We start from the raw sequence: 17,566 nt of genomic DNA, 5'->3' as shown, positions 1-17,566 counted from the left end.
TTCAGTGCTCAAGTTCAAAGTAATTTAATGAGGCAATAAGACATGCATTTGAGGTATATGTATGTGTATGTGTATGTGTATGTGTATGTGTATGTGTATGTGTATGTGTATGTGTATGTGTGTGTGTGTATGTGTATGTGTATGTGTATATGTATGTGTATGTGTATGTGTATGTGTATGTGTGTGTGTGTATGTGTATGTGTATGTGTATATGTATGTGTATGTGTATGTGTATGTGTATGTGTGTGTGTGTATGTGTATGTGTATGTGTATGTGTATATGTATGTGTATGTGTATGTGTATGTGTATGTGTATGTGTGTGTGTGTATGTGTATGTGTATGTGTATGTGTATGTGTATGTGTATGTGTATGTGTATGTGTATGTGTATGTGTATGTGTATGTGTATATGTATGTGTATGTGTATGTGTATGTGTATGTGTATGTGTATGTGTATGTGTATGTGTGTATATGTATGTGTATGTGTATGTGTATATGTATGTGTATATGTATGTGTATGTGTATGTGTATGTGTATGTGTATGTGTATATGTATATGTATGTGTATATGTATGTGTATGTGTATGTGTATGTGTATGTGTATATGTATGTGTATGTGTATGTGTATGTGTGTATATGTATATGTATGTGTATGTGTATGTGTATGTGTATGTGTATGTGTATATGTATGTGTATGTGTATGTGTATGTGTATGTGTATGTGTGTATATGTAAGTTTATGTGTATGTGTATATGTATATGTATGTGTATGTGTATGTGTATGTGTATGTGTATGTGTATGTGTATATGTATATGTATGTGTATGTGTATGTGTATGTGTATGTGTAGATGTATGTGTACTGTATATGTGAACGTGTATGTGTATATGTATATGTATGTGTATGTGTATGTGTATGTGTATGTGTATGTGTATGTGTATGTGTATATGTATATGTATGTGTATGTGTATGTGTATGTGTATGTGTAGATGTATATGTACTGTATATGTGAACGTGTATGTGTATGTATATATGTATTTGTACTGTATTTGTGAATGGGAGAATGATTCTTTGACATAAAATGCTATTAATGGATGTAAACTTTGAGTTAATAGTTAATAATTTGAAGACATTTTACCATATGTTTTGTTTATAGTTTTTTGTTTATTGCAACCATTCATCAAAACCCACATATATATATATATATATATATATATATATATATATATATATATATATATATATATATATATATATATATATATATATATATATATATACATATACATGTATGTATGTATGTATGTGTATGTATATATATATATATATATATATATATATATATATATATATATATATATATATATATATATATATATATATATATATATATATATATATATACTAATAATAATGTTTCAGTTGCTTTCATCTGGTCTCTATGGACGTCCAGGTGACTCAAAGGCCAAATATTTACTGAGCAAACACTGAATAATACTACGTTTCTCACTGTCTCTAAATCTTTCCTCTTCTCTGACTGTGGAGTGTGATTCATGAGTTACCGGCAGAGCGGTAACTTCATTACATCTGATTGTATCTAGAAAAGCGCTGATTGTTATTTAAAAGCACATACTGATGCCGTGGCCTTTCTTCTGTGTCCAACTCGTGTCTGGAGGCTGCTGTTTGCTGTTGTTGCTCAAAGATAACCACCAGATGGGTAATAACACGGACATAAACACATACGGAGATTGTCCTGAAGATACACAAATGACTTACTTTAGAACTGTTTTGATGCACTCACTGGCTCACAATACAATATATCAAATGTACAGAGAATGTATTAGATTAAACTATGTTAGAAATATTACATCTTCTTTTTCCTGTTCGTGATTTAACAGATTGAATTTACTTTTAATTGAAATACATTTAGTTTTACAAGATCTCAGTGAGTTAATATGTGGCGCCATCTAGTGGAAGTTAAACGTTATTGTGGTGTTTACCTTTTGGAGACGTACTGTAAGTTATAAAACAATAAAAATAAGAAAAAATACTCGTGATAGACCGGATAGATTATAGACAAGTTGAAAAGACTGTTAATACATAGATTTGTATAAAGTATTTGACTGGCTTGAGCTTTATAATTCAAACTCTAAAACACATGGCTCTTGGAGATATTTTTTCTAGTATCATAAATGTTTTATGTCAGTATAAGTCGTTTGATTTCTTTGGGATCAGACATAACTCAAGAGGGAGTCTGTATATTTCTCCCAAAGTATTGATTTTGGTGTCCCAGATGCTTATTTTGTCAATAATTAATCTGCAAGGCATTACCATTTTTGGAAAGGAATTTAAGATGAGTCAATTTGCAGATTATACAGCAGTTTTTTTTTAAAGGATAAAAGCCTATTATATCATAAATAATGTACAAAAATATCTTAACATCCTATTAATATGCAGTAAGAATGACTTTATTAATAGGAAAGTGTAAGTCAATTTCTAATTGGCAACAAAATAACGTTAAACAGAATAAAACATTAATAATGGCCAAATAAAAACAAATGAACAGCAGTTAGTTAATGAGTATATAATAAAATATATACTCATTGAATATGTAAGAGTAAGATGTTTGATAATGTAGAAAAACATCAGTTCAGACCAATTGTATCCAGCAAATAACTGTTCTACTGTTTTATTATTGAGTGACTGCGGAATTAAAAAAAAAAGCAAAACCAGGTCTAAAAGTCGTCCAGACCAGAGAACCAGGTCCGGACCAAGGTCCAAATCCAGACCAGGTCTAAACTGAGTCCGACTGCTCCACCTCACGGAGCAAACATGTCGTCATGTCAACGGGGACTTCTTTTATAGAAAGAGTTTAAAAGTAAACTAGAAACTCTGCAAAGGCAGAAGCCATCGCCAGTGACTGGAAAGTCTGCGAAATATCCAGAAAATGATCAAGCGAATTACTGGGAGATTACCTTATTTAATTTCTTTATTACGGCTTGTTGACAGAATAAAAGCACTGCAAAACAACAAATTTGGGTTTTACACAATAAAAGCACTGTAAAACAATGTTTTGGGTTTTTCAAGCCCCGATAAGCCGGCTGTAACAACTGTCATGGGACTATAGATGAAAAACAGCTTTTTGTCTAATTCTGGCATATTTACAGACATGGTTATTAATCTGCACCGTCCTGCCCAGAAAAAGAAAGAAATTACAGTAAAAAATTGTTTTAATTATTTAAAACTTGATAATCTTTTAGATATTCTGTAGACTTTCCCCACAGCCACTCAGTTTCTGCAGCTTCATTGTTCATGTGTCATCAGGTCCATCATCAGGTGATGGACACATGAACAGTGACAGTCGCTGGACTACATTTTCCGGCCCAGCTGTCCCCTGATCACTTCTGTCATCACATTCTGCACCGTAGACAGACACTCCTCCTTCACCAGGTCGACGACCTCCGGGCGGACTGGCCTCACTTTCCTTCCCTCTTTGTCTGTTTTCTCCGCCGCGGCTTTATTTGAAGACGCAGGAGTCGGATTGTAAACTTCAGGTGTGGACGCGATGGTTAAAAGCTTCTTGCCTAAAGCTGCGTCTTCAACAATATCTCTGAAAGTAAACATTCATGAGTTAGTTACTTCTAAAATCCTTCTAAAATGACACAAACCTATGAAAGTAACTGCAGCCTGTTTAGAGGAGATAATGACCTGAGCATTGAGCAGAACATGTCGGAGGTTATGTCTCTGCATTGAGCCGACGAAGACTTCTCTGTGAAAGGAATTGGACTTTGGGTTTTGTCCATGTCTTTGGGTCTAAAAACAAAACACAGTGTCACTCCATTAAATGAACCAATAATAATCATAATTCAAAGTTAGAGAGACATTTAAGAGTCAAGTTCATGATAGAAATAACAAAGTAATGCATGCGATCAACATTAAGATTCATTTGTATTCATAGACATTTATTCAAGCAGGAAAAGCCCACTGTCATTTAGAATAGACTCTTCTTTACATGGTAACAAACATGGTCATAGGATAAAATTGTATGGTAACAAAGAAGTGTATCATAATTACAGGAGACATCTGACATAATATACAAGCAAATATATTTGAGGGCTGCAAATACACGAACCCAGGTTATGATATTCCCATCCTATCGAAGAGAATGACTGTGTAGCGTTAAGTGTGACCAAAATAATCATCCTACTACCACCCGATAGAAAGATGACCCCCCCACACGAGTACTTTGTGTAGCTGCTGTACCTTGTGTCTGGAGGCTCGAGTTGCCCCGGCGACTCCGGGAGAGCGTGCGATTGCGCCGTCACCCACAGATGGAGCAGACACGGCTTCGGAGGCTCGGGGTCTTTCGGGACCTTCGCCAACGCTCTGAGTGCTCTGCGTTCTGCTCTGGTCACATTAGTGATCAAAGTCGGCGCTATATGACAATCGCGAGAGGCGCAGATGGCGGGGAGCGTCTGGTGAGAACAAATATTTAAAAAAACATTGTTCATTCATGGTTTTTTGTGTGACGTTGACTCTTGACAATCTGACACTCACCTTATACTGATTCAGAAACGCTTTGTGTCGCAGCGCAACAGCCTCGGCTTCCTGTGACCAAAACAACAATCGTTTACAGACAGAACGAACAATAATGTCGTTAAAATGTGCTTGATTGCTCACTTTTTCCGTCAGAACCACTTTCTTTTCCTTGGGGGTTTTATCTGTGATGGTGAATTCGTGTTTGCGCCTCTCTTTCTGCTCCTCCATGTGCTGCACGTCCTCGTTGTAGTGGCGCAGAGCAGCTTCAGAAGTGATCTGCCGTATCAAACAGAACTACGTGTACGACCCCGGCGAGTACAGGGTGTATACAGCGGTATATCTGCGTTCGCACATCCGGGAACTTGTACAGTAGCAACCGAGTCCGCCATTTTGAAAGGGGCACAACAACACGTCTACTACATACAGTATCCAGGAGATATGAGGCCAAAATGCCAAAAGCCTGCGTTCTGTAAGAACATCGCTCTGTTGTCAGACCAAGGAATGAGAGCTGTGTCGTGTGCCTTAGTTTACCGTTATCGTCTGAAGAATCTAAAGTATTCGTAGCTCATTATGTCGTGGCTCAGAGAATAGACTTTAAAGCAGCTCTGCTTGTGTACAAGTCTCTCCATGGCCTAGCACCAAAGTACATCTCAGACACGTCAGTGCCATATGAACCATCTCGGACTCTGAGGACCTCAGGGACCAGCCTCCTGCTGGTGCCAGAGTCAGGACTAAACATGGCCCGGCCTCCTGCTGGTGCCAGAGTCAGGACTAAACATGGACCGGCCTCCTGCTGGTGCCAGAGTCAGGACTAAACATGGACCGGCCTCCTGCTGGTGCCAGAGTCAGGACTTAACATGGACCGGCCTCCTGCTGGTGCCAGAATCAGGACTAAACATGGACCGGCCTCCTGCTGGTGCCAGAGTCAGGACTAAACATGGACCGGCCTCCTGCTGGTGCCAGAGTCAGGACTAAACATGGACCAGCCTCCTGCTGGTGCCAGAGTCAGGACTAAACATGGACCAGCCTCCTGCTGGTGCCAGAGTCGGGACTAAACATGGACCGGCCTCCTGCTGGTGCCAGAGTCAGGACTAAACATGGACCGGCCTCCTGCTGGTGCCAGAGTCAGCACTAAACATGGACCGGCCTCCTGTTGGTGCCAGAGTCAGGACTAAACATGGACCAGCCTCCTGCTGGTGCCAGAGTCAGGACTAAACATGGACCGGCCTCGTGCTGGTGCCCAGAGTCAGGACTAAACATGGACCGGCCTCCTGCTGGTGCCAGAGTCAGGACTAAACATGGGGAATCTGCGTTTCAGTTTTATGCTGCTAAAATCTGGAACATTCTTCCTGAAGATGTGAGACAGGCTTCTACTCTGACAATGTTCAAATCTAAGCTAAAAACAGTTTTGTTTAGCTGCGCATATGACTGAAAGGATTTTTCTTTGCACTCTTCTCTTTTATGACTTAAATTGTTTTTAATTAGTTAATTTTATTGTATTTCTGTTTCTGTAATTTCCTTGTGATTTTAATGCATTTTTCCTGCTATGTGAAGCACTTTGAATTGCCTTGTGTATGAAACAAATAAACTTGCCTTGCCTAGAAAAGGATGCAGTCGTGGTGGTCGCTAGTATATCGCGTGCCCCTTTCAAAATGGCCGCTACGAGGAAGTCCCGGATGCATGACGTCACCGAAAGCGCACGTTTAACACACAATACTATAATACCTTACAGATGATATCGATCTGGTAGTTGGTGGGATACTCGGAGGCAAACAGGGTCAGCACAAAATGAACTATTTGGCCGGGAGATAAACGGCCTTCGCTCGGAATGATGTCCAGTAACTTCTGCGGACGAAGACAAACAGTAACGGACGTTGATTGTATTGAAATAAAGTGACTTATTCATGTTAAATTCTATGGATGAACTCTTCTGCCTTCACTTGCCTGCGGGCGGCTGTTTTGTGGAGGCAGAACCCACTCGTAGCAAACGATGTCGTGGGATTTTCTGTCGTGTTTGAGAAAGAGTCGTTTGGAAGACTTTGAAAAGACGGTGATGGCACCAAAGTCGGCGCTGTCTTCGGAGAGGAATGTTGGCTTTATAGAAAGATGAAAAAAAGACAAGTTTAAGCTTTAGATCTGGCAGTGTTTCACTCTGTTGGTAGATGTCCTTACTTGCTCGGGGAAAGGCGCCCTCTGCCAACAAAGACCGGACTCGGCGCTGGTCCTTGAGCTGGACAGATCCTGCAGGCGACAGTTGATTCCGCTTCCTTCGAACGTGACTGTTGTTGATTCTCCGTTCAGGATGCGAACGGGAACGTCAATCTGCAACACAAACGCCCAAAAGAGTGAGGTGTTTGGCTTCAACAAAAGCACTTTGCTATACTTTTATTGTTTTTTTTACTGTTTTACATTTGAGTTGTTCTTTGTTTGCGCCAGACTCTGATTATTACAGATGGTTATGACTTGGTATTTATCATAGTTTGCAGCAGTGAAGGGGGAAAAGAATACTGGAGTTCCAAAAAATATCAAATGGAATCGCTCAAACTTAACACAGAAAATGCCATCCAAAATGCAACTTACACAGTTTAAGGAACAGTTTTTTTAGGGGCAGTTTAAACATGAATTAAATAAATAAATGTGTGTTTTTTATGTATTTATTTGAATGATAAACTTGACCAAAATAAAAATATGCACCATGTTTGGTAGAATACTGACCTAACCTAATACCGATGTGCAATTCTGTCATATGTGCAATTACTGTTGTGATTCATGTGCAATCCATGTGCCGTCGTGACACATATTCATGTGCAATTACTGTCGTGATCACATGCAATGGTATTTATGTATTTATTTATTTGTCTATGGGAGTTTTTGTTTATAGGAGATCTTCTACTGAAAGTGTTTTTCAGACTTCCTATAAGTGATCTGTTCTTTTCCTCTGTATCTTCCTGCGTTACACCAATGAAATTTCCCCATGTGGGACAATAAAGGATTATCTTATCTTATCTTATCTAACCTGTCACTTTAAACCTTTTCTGATTCTGTCTCTCTCTATATAATATCCACTTAGGCTCCCACAAATAAATTGTCTGTTTGCTGTAACCCGAGCCAACATTTTTCAAGTGGGTTGGACGGTAGGCAAATTCTTATTTTTTGACTCGGAGTGACCGCCAGGGGTCAGGCTTCAACAGTCAATGACGGAATGTTTGTTGTGATGATGCTGCTGGGCGTGTTTCAATCCCAGAATGCATTGCATAAGTCAAATTTAAATCAAGTCACACCATGATAGAGTGTGACATGTATTATGGACACTTCAGTGGCGTCGACAGAGGCAAACCAACTTGCAAAAGTCAATATAATAACAGTCATGCGCGTTCTGTTTTGTTACAGATACATGTGGAGGACTGAATATGACATTGCATTATCAGTCCTTCAGGATGAAAGATAGGTTTACCAGCGTGATAAAAAAAAAAACGGAGGTTTAGGAAAGATCGAACGGTGAGTCGGCGAAATAATTGAAAAATAAGAGATTTTGACGTTTTTTTTACAAAATGCTGATATATTTTTTTCAGTTGGCTAGTTTCATACCGGGCCGGTCGGGTTACGGCAAACAGACATATTACTTTGCTCAGCCTTACCAAGGTGGCTAAGATAAGACACAGCAACACGAACAACAAAGACATTTACACCGGGTTCATCCATCACACAGACCTGGTACAACTTGGCCTCCAGTGGAGAGAAGATCCACTGCAGGACGGCCACGCCCCCGGCCGCGATCTCGCCCTCGGGGTTGAGACAGCGCAGCACCGGGTGGTCGAAGTTCTCCTCCCGGACCCGGGAAAACACCGCTCTGTCCACTTCATACTGCAGCGGTACGGCTCCCCGGTTATGCAAGACGTACATCTGTGTGAAAACGACATGTGGAATTGAAATATGTTGACGTGGCTCTTCTAGGATGACGGTTTGTCATTTTAGGGACGGTTTTTGACCTGTTTGGGAGGGTTGTAATCTCCAATGGCGACGGAGTCAAAGACGTGAGTGTCGGAGGCGAAATGAAGATATGGTCTGTCCACTTCTACTGTCATGCCCTGGAAGTTAAGCTATAGTCCCAAAGAAATGAATAAATACAAGGATTTTTTTTTTTTTTTCCAGATTTAACATTTACTCACCATTATCTCTCTTCCAAAAGATATTTTCAGAAGGACGGGGAAGCGATCTTTTCCAAGATATTGATGGCTGTGAGGGAAATGGTATTATGAGTGAGGCCGCAGTTATTTTATTACTTTGTTTACGGATTTTTAAACGAAATATACTGCACAGGCGGACGGAACAAAAATATAATATAATTTCAATTTCAAAAGACGTTTTCTTCCGGGTTTGTCTAAAACGCATCACGGGAGGAGAGGGGGGGACGCGGTGCACAGGAGCGTGTAACAGCAGATTTAGCGTGTTTTAGACAGACAGAACTGACTCTTAAGTGTGCACCCTCCCCCACCCACCCAGTCACGGCAAAACGCGCTGAAGAAAATGTGGTAAATGGGTTTAAAATGTGTATTTGCAATATAAAGGTGCGCAGCAGACAGAGACTCCACGCAGGGACAGACCCGTCACAGACTTCCGCAGGAGTTTGGCGAGAAATTCCTTCACGCGCTCTTGTCTTTTGACTTAATACTGCTTTTTACATTTAATTTAATGCTATTTTGCTTTGTTTGCTTTTTCCCTAACCCCAATTTATTTTACTTATATTGTATAAATCAATAATCTAAGTGCGGCGGATCCGTAAACCAAGTAATAAAATAACTATGAGTACATCAGTAAATTGGTGAGTGTTACTGTGTGTGTTCTCCGTCACCTGTAAGTGAACTTTACTGCTCTCTGCTGGCCAAACCTCAACTGTCCGGAGCGAGGCATAACGCAGAACACCTTCTTTTGATAAAGCTCTGTGGTGCTCAACTCCCCCGTCTCCGCCAAAAACTCTGGGTCGAGCTGTTGATCTTCTGGAAACAAGAAGGCCCTGATAACACAGTGTTAGGAGGTAGAAGTCAACTCGTGTCTGGTTAAAAACACTTTAAATTGGTCTGATACTGTGTGAGTAAATAGTTTGCACACTTACCACTCCACGGGGGTGATGCCCGGGTTGCAAAGCATTAGCATAAAGGTCGAGAGGTCTGAATTTAAAGGTGCAGCGCTGAAGTTAAAGTCCACAGAAGCTTTGGTGAGGACAGAAGGAATGCTGTACAGGCTGTGCAGAAAACAAACAAAACATTAGCGTACTAAAATACATAAAAACAAAGTACTGTAAAATGCCGTTGAGAACTCATTGAAACAGAGTAATATTAAAGGAATAATAGAAGATTTTTGGCGCCAAATCTGAGTCATTTCCTCGTGGCGTGGACAGCCGAGTAGTTCTCCCACATGTCAATCATTCCCTGCGTGCTACTGCCTCGTTCCCGCGATACTAGCACGTTTCTCTGGCCGGTGTGTGTTTAGCGAGTTCCTTCAGTGAACAGTACAAAATGACGACAGAGAAAGACTGTTTTCGAGCTCAGAAGAGACGGAAATCTGCCGAGATGAGATGCGATGTAGCAGTCGGGGCTGTTGCGTGCATTTAAAAAAGGGACCAACTGTTGCTTGAGTTCTCAAATCTGCGAAAAATCCTCTATTATTCCTTTAAGAAATAGCCTTCAACCGCATAAAACAGGCTCTGAACATAGATAACATTCACGCTGCAGATCTTGAAGCTTACATCTTTGTGGATGTCGTTCACGTTGCTGTTAAAATGTGAGATAACTCATTTTCCAGAAGTGAAAAGTGATTTATCTTATATTATATTAGTGAGCAACATTTGTCAATATTATTACCTAAACGTTGTAGCATTAGTAACAGGCTAAAGTTGATATTTTATCTTTAATTTAAACATTTAACATTTGACTTGCTCTTTCTTATTTATTTTTTTTCATTTTTTTATTAAACTGAAAGAAAAACAAGAAGATGAAGAAGACAAAAAGAAACTAAGACTAAAAAAAAGAGTAAAAAGAAAGAGAAAACAGATTTGGTAATTCAAAAAATAATAATAATTAAAAAAAAAAGAAAGGTTAAGGCACGTGAGATTCAAAACAATTGTCCCATTTAATCCAGATTATTTTAAAATGTGTCAGTTTCTAGGTTGAGCCTGTGTGTGATTTGTATCTGCTCTTTCTGTTGTCTGCTGTTGTCTGGCAGGTCTTTTAAATATTCAATCTGTTTAATTCTGCACTTTTCCAGTAAAACAACATGACACCTGCATAATTTTATTGCTGTAGAAGTCAGAATCATGTGACTTGCATGTTCAAACTGCAGTCACTTTGCTAAAAAAACAGATTCATATCCCATTTGTTTTTGACCATCAGATCCAGAGCAAAAAAACATCGACTTGCAGCGTTAACTTAGCCTATTCGTTATTTGTTTGTTTTTTGGACATTTAACTGTTGTGTGCCGTTGTTTGCCTCCTTTTCCTTCACCCTGAGGACACACACACCATCGCTATTTGCCTGACCCGCTAGCCACATTCTGTTTGAATGCGTAAGGGTCTGGAATCAGAGTCAGAGCCAATGAAATCGTCTGTAATTCATTTACCGACCAATCCCAGTCGGAGGTTTTTAACGCGTCACACTGAGATACGGAAGTAGCGCTTTCCACCCCCCGTTCCAAAACATTCAAGACGGCGAACCCGGCTCGTGACCCGGCATGTGACCCGGCTCGTGACCCGGCTCGTGACCCGGCTCGTGACCGAGTGTTTACTTCTGCTCTCGCTTCGGTTTGAACAATCAGGAAAGTCCGCTCTACTCGCCGTGATCAACGTGCGTTAGATGCGGTTATACGAAGGGCGTCATCGCGATTCAGGAGACATTTTCTGCGTTCGGGGACGGATAACGCGGAACACGCCTTGTTGACACGGGCTACGTAATATCCGGTTAAGCGCGTCGCGTTTTTTGCGTCACTTCTGGGTTCATGTGATTGGTTCTGTCTCTGCTCTAGACTCCGCCCTAGAAATTGAAACGCAGCGGTCGAGCCCCAGATCCACACACAGTTTTGATAAGTAGTCTGCCAAAACGTGTTGGCTGGTCAGGCAACATCGCCATGACTACGAGCGCCTCACCTGTGCTTGGTGGGAATGCTGTGGGTCAGTTCGGGCTGACAGGGGCTGAACTGGAGCAGCTTGTTCAGATGGTCCAGTGACAAGAGTGTCCAGAGGTGCATCTTACTGAACTGGGACAAACTTCCACTCCCACGCACGTCGGTCATCTGTATCGTCGGGTACACGCCCTTGGCACGGACTTCGCACAGAAACGTGGCGGGCGACATTGAGCCTGAGGGTGAAAATGTATGAAATGAAAGAAAAAAATCTGCCGGTAATTTTGATCGGTCTCTTGTTTCGTACCGTTGGCGTTTATTTTCTGGTAGCTGATGATCCACTGGTACTGGGCTTTTACCGGTGGTGTAAATGTGGACTGTAGGAGCACGGTGGAATTTGAGACGATTGTCACCCTTTCGTTGTGGAACTGCAACGCTAAACATGCAAAAATAACAGAATAATATCAGCGAAACGTTCTTTGCTTTATCAGCACAGAAGAAATACAAGTTCAGGACCACAGAGCGCCGTGCATCTCCATCTTGAAGCCTCTAATCACTCGTTTGAAGACGGTGAGGTGAAGGTTTTAAGCAGGGAGAAAAGATGGTTTGAAAGAGGAGTTAAGGAAGCTATTTTTGTTAAAAAAGAAAGACCTTCTTTAAACAGAAATGGAGGGCTCAGATTCGATCTCCCTGGTATCTATAATGGAATACTGAACCCCTGGAAAGGTAGAGGACCAGGACCAGGACATTTAGATGCTAATCAGGTACTCAGGGTGGTTGAGCCAGGGTCTCACAAAGACAAAGAGGATTCTAATAGCCCATTAAGATTCTGAATAGGCTAGCTCGGTAGATACAAGGGGGGAGTTTCTGTTGAAACAAACAACTCTTTTTACTTCAGGAAGGCTCCTCCCAATGGGCGGGTCTTACCACAGAACAGTATTAATATCGGAGTTCTCGATCTAAAATCTTTTATTGACAATGACTCTTGGATGAGAGTCGAAACGTCTATTTTTTCAAACTGAGTCCAGATGACTACAACTGAAGCTTTTTCTACTATGGAACACGCCTGGACGAATGAGGGATTACACCGACATAGTTCTTTGCTAATGATTTGTAGCAGCTAGAATGGTTTGAATAGTAAATAAAGCTATTGAATAAAGGGATGGAGGACATGGAAGTGGCAGGATTGGATGGGAAAGTGATGTTTTTTTTACCACATTGATCGATATTCGGGTTGTGCACAAGTTCTTTATCTTTAAGCGTTTGCTCCGCCGTGACGCAGAAGGAGATGGTGCACGGGCTGTTGTTTGTCACGGCGATGCTTATGGCCTGGCTGTTCCTAACCATGACGTCGTTCACTTCGAGGAGCACTTCTTTGGCCTGTGGATCGAGCGCACACGGCAGTTAGCGAGCGGTCAAACTGCTCGGACGTAATGAACAGCGGAGGCGCGCAAGGACCTGCACGTGGCCGACGCAGCCTCGCCCGGTCACTTCGAGCGGGAGCTGCAAGTTCACCACGTCCGGAAACTGCATCGGACTGATCGCCAGGGACGGTTTGAACGTGTACGTCTTCTCCTCCGACGGCGTGAACGACCACATCAGCGCCTACGGGGACGGAGCAAAGGCAAGGGTGACGTCAAAATCTTTCAGGCGTGGTATGTTTAGTACGTTTTTATTCTCTCACCAAGCTCTCGTTTGGATTCAGCACACCGGCGTCCGGCTCGGCGGAGATGAGACCCCAGTCGTCCTCCGGAATCCTCCATTGAAACCTGTTGTCGAAAGGGCGCAAAGAGACCGTCACCCTCGACCGGCTGTGGGTGAGGGTTCTGAAGCCAGGACTCAACTACCGTATTTTCTGGACTATAAGTCGCACCTTTTTTCCTGGTTTTGGCCGGGGTGCGACTTATACTTATATTTATACTTATATACTTATACTCTGGAGTGACTTATATGTGATATTGTTTGTTATTTTCACATTTGCAACTGCATTTCATACTCCAGTGCGACTTATATGTTTTTTTCTTCTCTATTATGCATTTTTTGGCAGGTGCGACTTATACTTATACTTTTTATTCTTATATACTTATACTTATATCTGATATTAGTTGTTATTTTCGCACTTGCAACTGCATTTCATCCTCCAGTGCAACTAATATATGTTTTTTTCTTCTCTATTATGCATTTTTTGGCTGGTGCGACTTACAGTCCGGAAAATACGGTAGATCTAAACATGTGCGTGAAAAGAAGTAGAAGTTTCAGCGACCGACCGCAGAGCTTGGCGACTGAGGTTCCTGATGCAGTGGAGGCGTTTTGTGGAAGAATGAAGAGCAGTGGGAGGAAGGTGCACTTTCCCCTCGTCTTCAAGGGACACACAGGGCGGCTCCGTGTTGCTGATTATTGTGAGTTCCTGAAGAGCAGAGATCAAACATATAAAACATTTAATCGTATATTGTATTAGCTACGATTTTTCATGTTATTCAGTGTAATCCCTTGTACGTCCGGGAATGGTCCGGAGTAGACAAGATTTTAAAGTTAGACGTTTTTTAAGATGTTTTGGCATTTTTGGCTTCCAGATTGCAGCAGAAATGTTGAGATTTTACCTTTTCTGTGACAGTTTTAATATTGTTGTTGAGCCTGAGCATGCTTTTTTATACTAAACACTTGAACATTCACCACATACAAACTGGAAACTTAAACCTGGATTAGAACAGGACTAAAACTAACTAAATCAGGAAAAAAAACGGACTGGACTAAGTGTGAACACACCCCAAACGTACAGATGGAAACCAGAATAAACACATCAAAAAGACAAATAATAGAACAAAATGCACGCTTCAACAAAATATAAATATACCTTATCGTTATAGCGACACATTCACTCTCTTTGTGGTTCAATAAAGCCGTATACTACCTCCGTGTACTTTGCAGCGTTTAGATCCAGCTGTACGTGGAACCCTTCTGCGGGGCCGTCGGCAGTGGGGACGGTTCTGACGGAGAGGATTTGGTGAGAGTTGGGTGGGATCAGACCACAGCCGGGGACCACGACCAGAGAGGCGGCTTTGGCGAGCTTCTGATCGCGCTCCGGGTTCAAGTGGAAGGTCAGAGGGAGGTCGCTTTTATTCGGGAGCAGGACGGAGCGGTAAAGGGCGACGTTTACGGGCGGGAACTCCTACAAGACACAGAGAATGTGACTAATCTAACAACTACTACTACTAATCACACGTGGGGATGAGGAAAAGTGATACGTTGAGCTGTTATGACGTCATCTCAACCCTCACACGTGCGTAATTACACAAATATCATATACATTAACTACATTTTAATGCCAAAATGTCTGCAGCGTCCCTTTCATTGACGCACAACTATAACTACTGTAAATAGTTGCTCGTCTCACTACTTTATCAGGCATTAAATCCAGTGACAAAACGCCGCAGTAACTCATTCTCGCTTCTCACCACTAGGCGGGGCTCTGGCGAACATTGAGGCACGTGGTGCTTCTTCCCAGGTTCAAACGAATGAGCGATGGCCCTCACGGTCAACGAGTAGGGCAGCGCACTCGTGTCGCACTGGTCGCTGTCCTACGTCGGAGGAAACACATGCGTTATTATACGGTAATAACTAAAAGGGCTGGGCGGAGTCGAAATAATGCATTTACCGCCATGGAATATGCGAAACACTCCAGCTGCGCTCCGTGCAAAGAGTTGAGCTGTTTTGTGGAGTAAGTCACTCTAAATGAGGTGGATTTGAGTGGCGGAAGCTCACAGAACTGAGGTACGACGGAGAAGGAGGAGTCCGGGGCAGATGTCCACTCCAATCTACAAAACCATGAAGACGCGAATAAACGTAATAATAATGGAGGATTTTGAGCCGGTGTTACCTGAGCTTGACTTTGCTGTGGCTGGTCACGAGCATTGGCTTTTGAAAAATGAGGTTTTCGGGCAGAGAGAAGAGTTTCTGGTTGAAGACGAACTCGTTGGGTGCAATAGACAGAAGAAGAAGAGGAGCAGGTGGAGACTGCGGGTCTTTTCCACAGAGATTCGACCGAAAATACTCAGACATTAGAGTCATGCCGTCTGCTTCTTGTTGTGTCTGGAAAAGAGAGACGTACGGCGTGTTAAAAGTGCAGTGAAATACAAAATAAGTGAGCTGTAGTAAGGCTTGGCGTCACAATAATGCCAACAATAATCAGCAGAGGTCAGGAAAGAGTATCGTTAATTCAAAACGACGTTATTCAAGTCGAACACAAACTAGTCAGAAAAGTAAAATTTTCTTTAAAAAGCTACTTGAGTAAATCCACATCAAAGTGTATTTGATGCCTTTTTTTTCCTCCATATTTCACCTTAAAATCGTCGCTTGATTCCTCTAGTAACTGTTCAAATGGCGTCAGGGCGTGACAGTTTCCAACAATGTCCAGAAACACAACGTCCTGCAGAGACAAACGTGCAGATATTTCAGAATCAACGGGAACAAGACGTTTGAGTGGGATTACAGTCTTTATCAAGCTGAAATACTACTCCCACCTCGTGTAGTATGAGACAGGCCACTCTCCTGTAGTGAGGAAGACTCTGCGTGGGTTTATATGTGACCTTCAGGGTGATGTGGCTCTGTGGGGGTACGATGCCTCCTGGTGGTTGGATAGAAAACACACTGTTGCCGCTGCAGTCCATGTCCCACTGGAATACAGCTTCGGCCAAAGAAGAATTCATCAGCCTCACTGCGCGTGTCACTGCTTGTCCAGGCTCGACAATACCGAAGTCCACCATAGGGGGAGACAGCATGACTTGGGGACCTGTAGAAATCGTTCTTCTTCAGATTATTATTACAGTAGCACCTTTAACATACATTGTTTCGTAGATGTGGCCTGACAGTGATTTCCCTGGTTAAATACGGTTAGTGAAATAATGGCCAGAACAAACTATATTGTTTATAACGTGTATATTCCACGATCACGATTCATTGCTTTATGCATGTTTTATCACCGTGACGCCCAAGGCAATTCCCAGTTTTTGCACATTTTGTTCACTGACATAGGCAATAAAACGTAATATGTAAAAATAGCTCAGCCATGTCAGCAGGTCTAAATACGTCACTTTTTTTCAAGTTAAAAGTAGCTGTGCAATGTGCAATACCGTCATATTCATGTGCAATACTTAATAAACCATGTGCAATTAAGGCCATATTCATGTGCATACAACTGATGTAAATAAGTGTTTTGTTTACTTATTAGTATTAGTATTATTTAGTCTTATGCTAGCTATTTTTTAACTTAACTTAACTTTATTTTATTATTGTTATTTTATTATTATTTTATTTCATTTTTTAATTTTTTCCTCCATTCCCTATTAAAATATGAGAGGAGTTTTGTTAATAAGAGTTTTTTTGTTTTGTTTATAAGAGTTCTTCTATTCAGAGTATTAAGTTATCTGTCCTTTCCCCCTGTATCTACTGCGTTGCAACACCAAAATTTCCCCATAATAAAGGATTATCTTATCTTATCTTGTCTAGCGACATGACTTTTTTAATCTTTCTGTGGACGTCATCTGCGTTCGTTACCTATACATCTTCCCGTGAGTTTCAAAAGGCTTGCGCTGATCGCTCCTTTGCATAGTAGCGACAAATACTCGACGGAGGTGCTTTTGGCTGTACTGGGTGTGAATCTGGCTGCGGCCTTTAGCGACGCTCCGGGAGCCACCTCCGCACCGGTCATATCACACCCGAAAACAGAGCCCAGCAGGGGAATACCACCGGCCAATCGGGACACGGAAAAGCACACGGGGAACTGGAAGACAGAGCGATGATGTAAATGAGACGCCGCCGGAGTTTGCATCGTTGTTATTTCCACACAATACTCACAGGTGACGGGTTATAAATCTCAAAGTGGCTATGCAAAGTGTGTCCAACTGCAGCGCCGCCGAAGTC

General features: G+C 41.7%; 1 protein-coding gene across 1 annotated transcript in view; it reads right to left on the bottom strand.

The window, feature by feature from the left end:
- Positions 1–2,867: 2,867 nt before the first annotated feature.
- Positions 2,868–17,566, bottom strand: part of cfap65 (cilia and flagella associated protein 65) — a 21,900-nt gene continuing 7,201 nt past the window's right edge. Inside the window, exons 6-33 of the mRNA XM_072443966.1 lie at positions 17,501–17,566; positions 17,201–17,426; positions 16,162–16,436; positions 15,987–16,073; positions 15,525–15,736; positions 15,303–15,462; positions 15,103–15,225; positions 14,559–14,816; positions 13,915–14,054; positions 13,332–13,416; positions 13,106–13,252; positions 12,862–13,027; positions 11,955–12,083; positions 11,673–11,883; positions 9,648–9,776; positions 9,387–9,548; positions 8,704–8,770; positions 8,524–8,634; positions 8,246–8,437; positions 6,707–6,856; positions 6,479–6,628; positions 6,260–6,379; positions 4,676–4,810; positions 4,553–4,603; positions 4,259–4,470; positions 3,704–3,808; positions 3,419–3,605; positions 2,868–2,924 (exon numbers count right to left, since the gene is read on the bottom strand). The exon at positions 17,501–17,566 is cut by the window's right edge and continues 68 nt beyond it. Of these exons, the coding sequence (XP_072300067.1) occupies positions 2,868–2,924; positions 3,419–3,605; positions 3,704–3,808; positions 4,259–4,470; positions 4,553–4,603; positions 4,676–4,810; positions 6,260–6,379; positions 6,479–6,628; positions 6,707–6,856; positions 8,246–8,437; positions 8,524–8,634; positions 8,704–8,770; positions 9,387–9,548; positions 9,648–9,776; positions 11,673–11,883; positions 11,955–12,083; positions 12,862–13,027; positions 13,106–13,252; positions 13,332–13,416; positions 13,915–14,054; positions 14,559–14,816; positions 15,103–15,225; positions 15,303–15,462; positions 15,525–15,736; positions 15,987–16,073; positions 16,162–16,436; positions 17,201–17,426; positions 17,501–17,566 (4,113 nt within the window). The remainder of the gene's footprint in view (positions 2,925–3,418; positions 3,606–3,703; positions 3,809–4,258; positions 4,471–4,552; positions 4,604–4,675; positions 4,811–6,259; positions 6,380–6,478; positions 6,629–6,706; positions 6,857–8,245; positions 8,438–8,523; positions 8,635–8,703; positions 8,771–9,386; positions 9,549–9,647; positions 9,777–11,672; positions 11,884–11,954; positions 12,084–12,861; positions 13,028–13,105; positions 13,253–13,331; positions 13,417–13,914; positions 14,055–14,558; positions 14,817–15,102; positions 15,226–15,302; positions 15,463–15,524; positions 15,737–15,986; positions 16,074–16,161; positions 16,437–17,200; positions 17,427–17,500) is intronic.

Source organism: Eucyclogobius newberryi, unplaced genomic scaffold, assembly GCF_026437365.1.
Source record: "Eucyclogobius newberryi isolate DKJ021-1_F unplaced genomic scaffold, fEucNew1.0.hap1 SCAF_14, whole genome shotgun sequence".
In the NCBI taxonomy this organism is placed as follows: domain Eukaryota; kingdom Metazoa; phylum Chordata; class Actinopteri; order Gobiiformes; family Gobiidae; genus Eucyclogobius; species Eucyclogobius newberryi.
The sequence above is the reverse complement of the archived record's forward strand: the minus strand, read 5'-3'. Positions and strand labels throughout refer to the sequence as shown.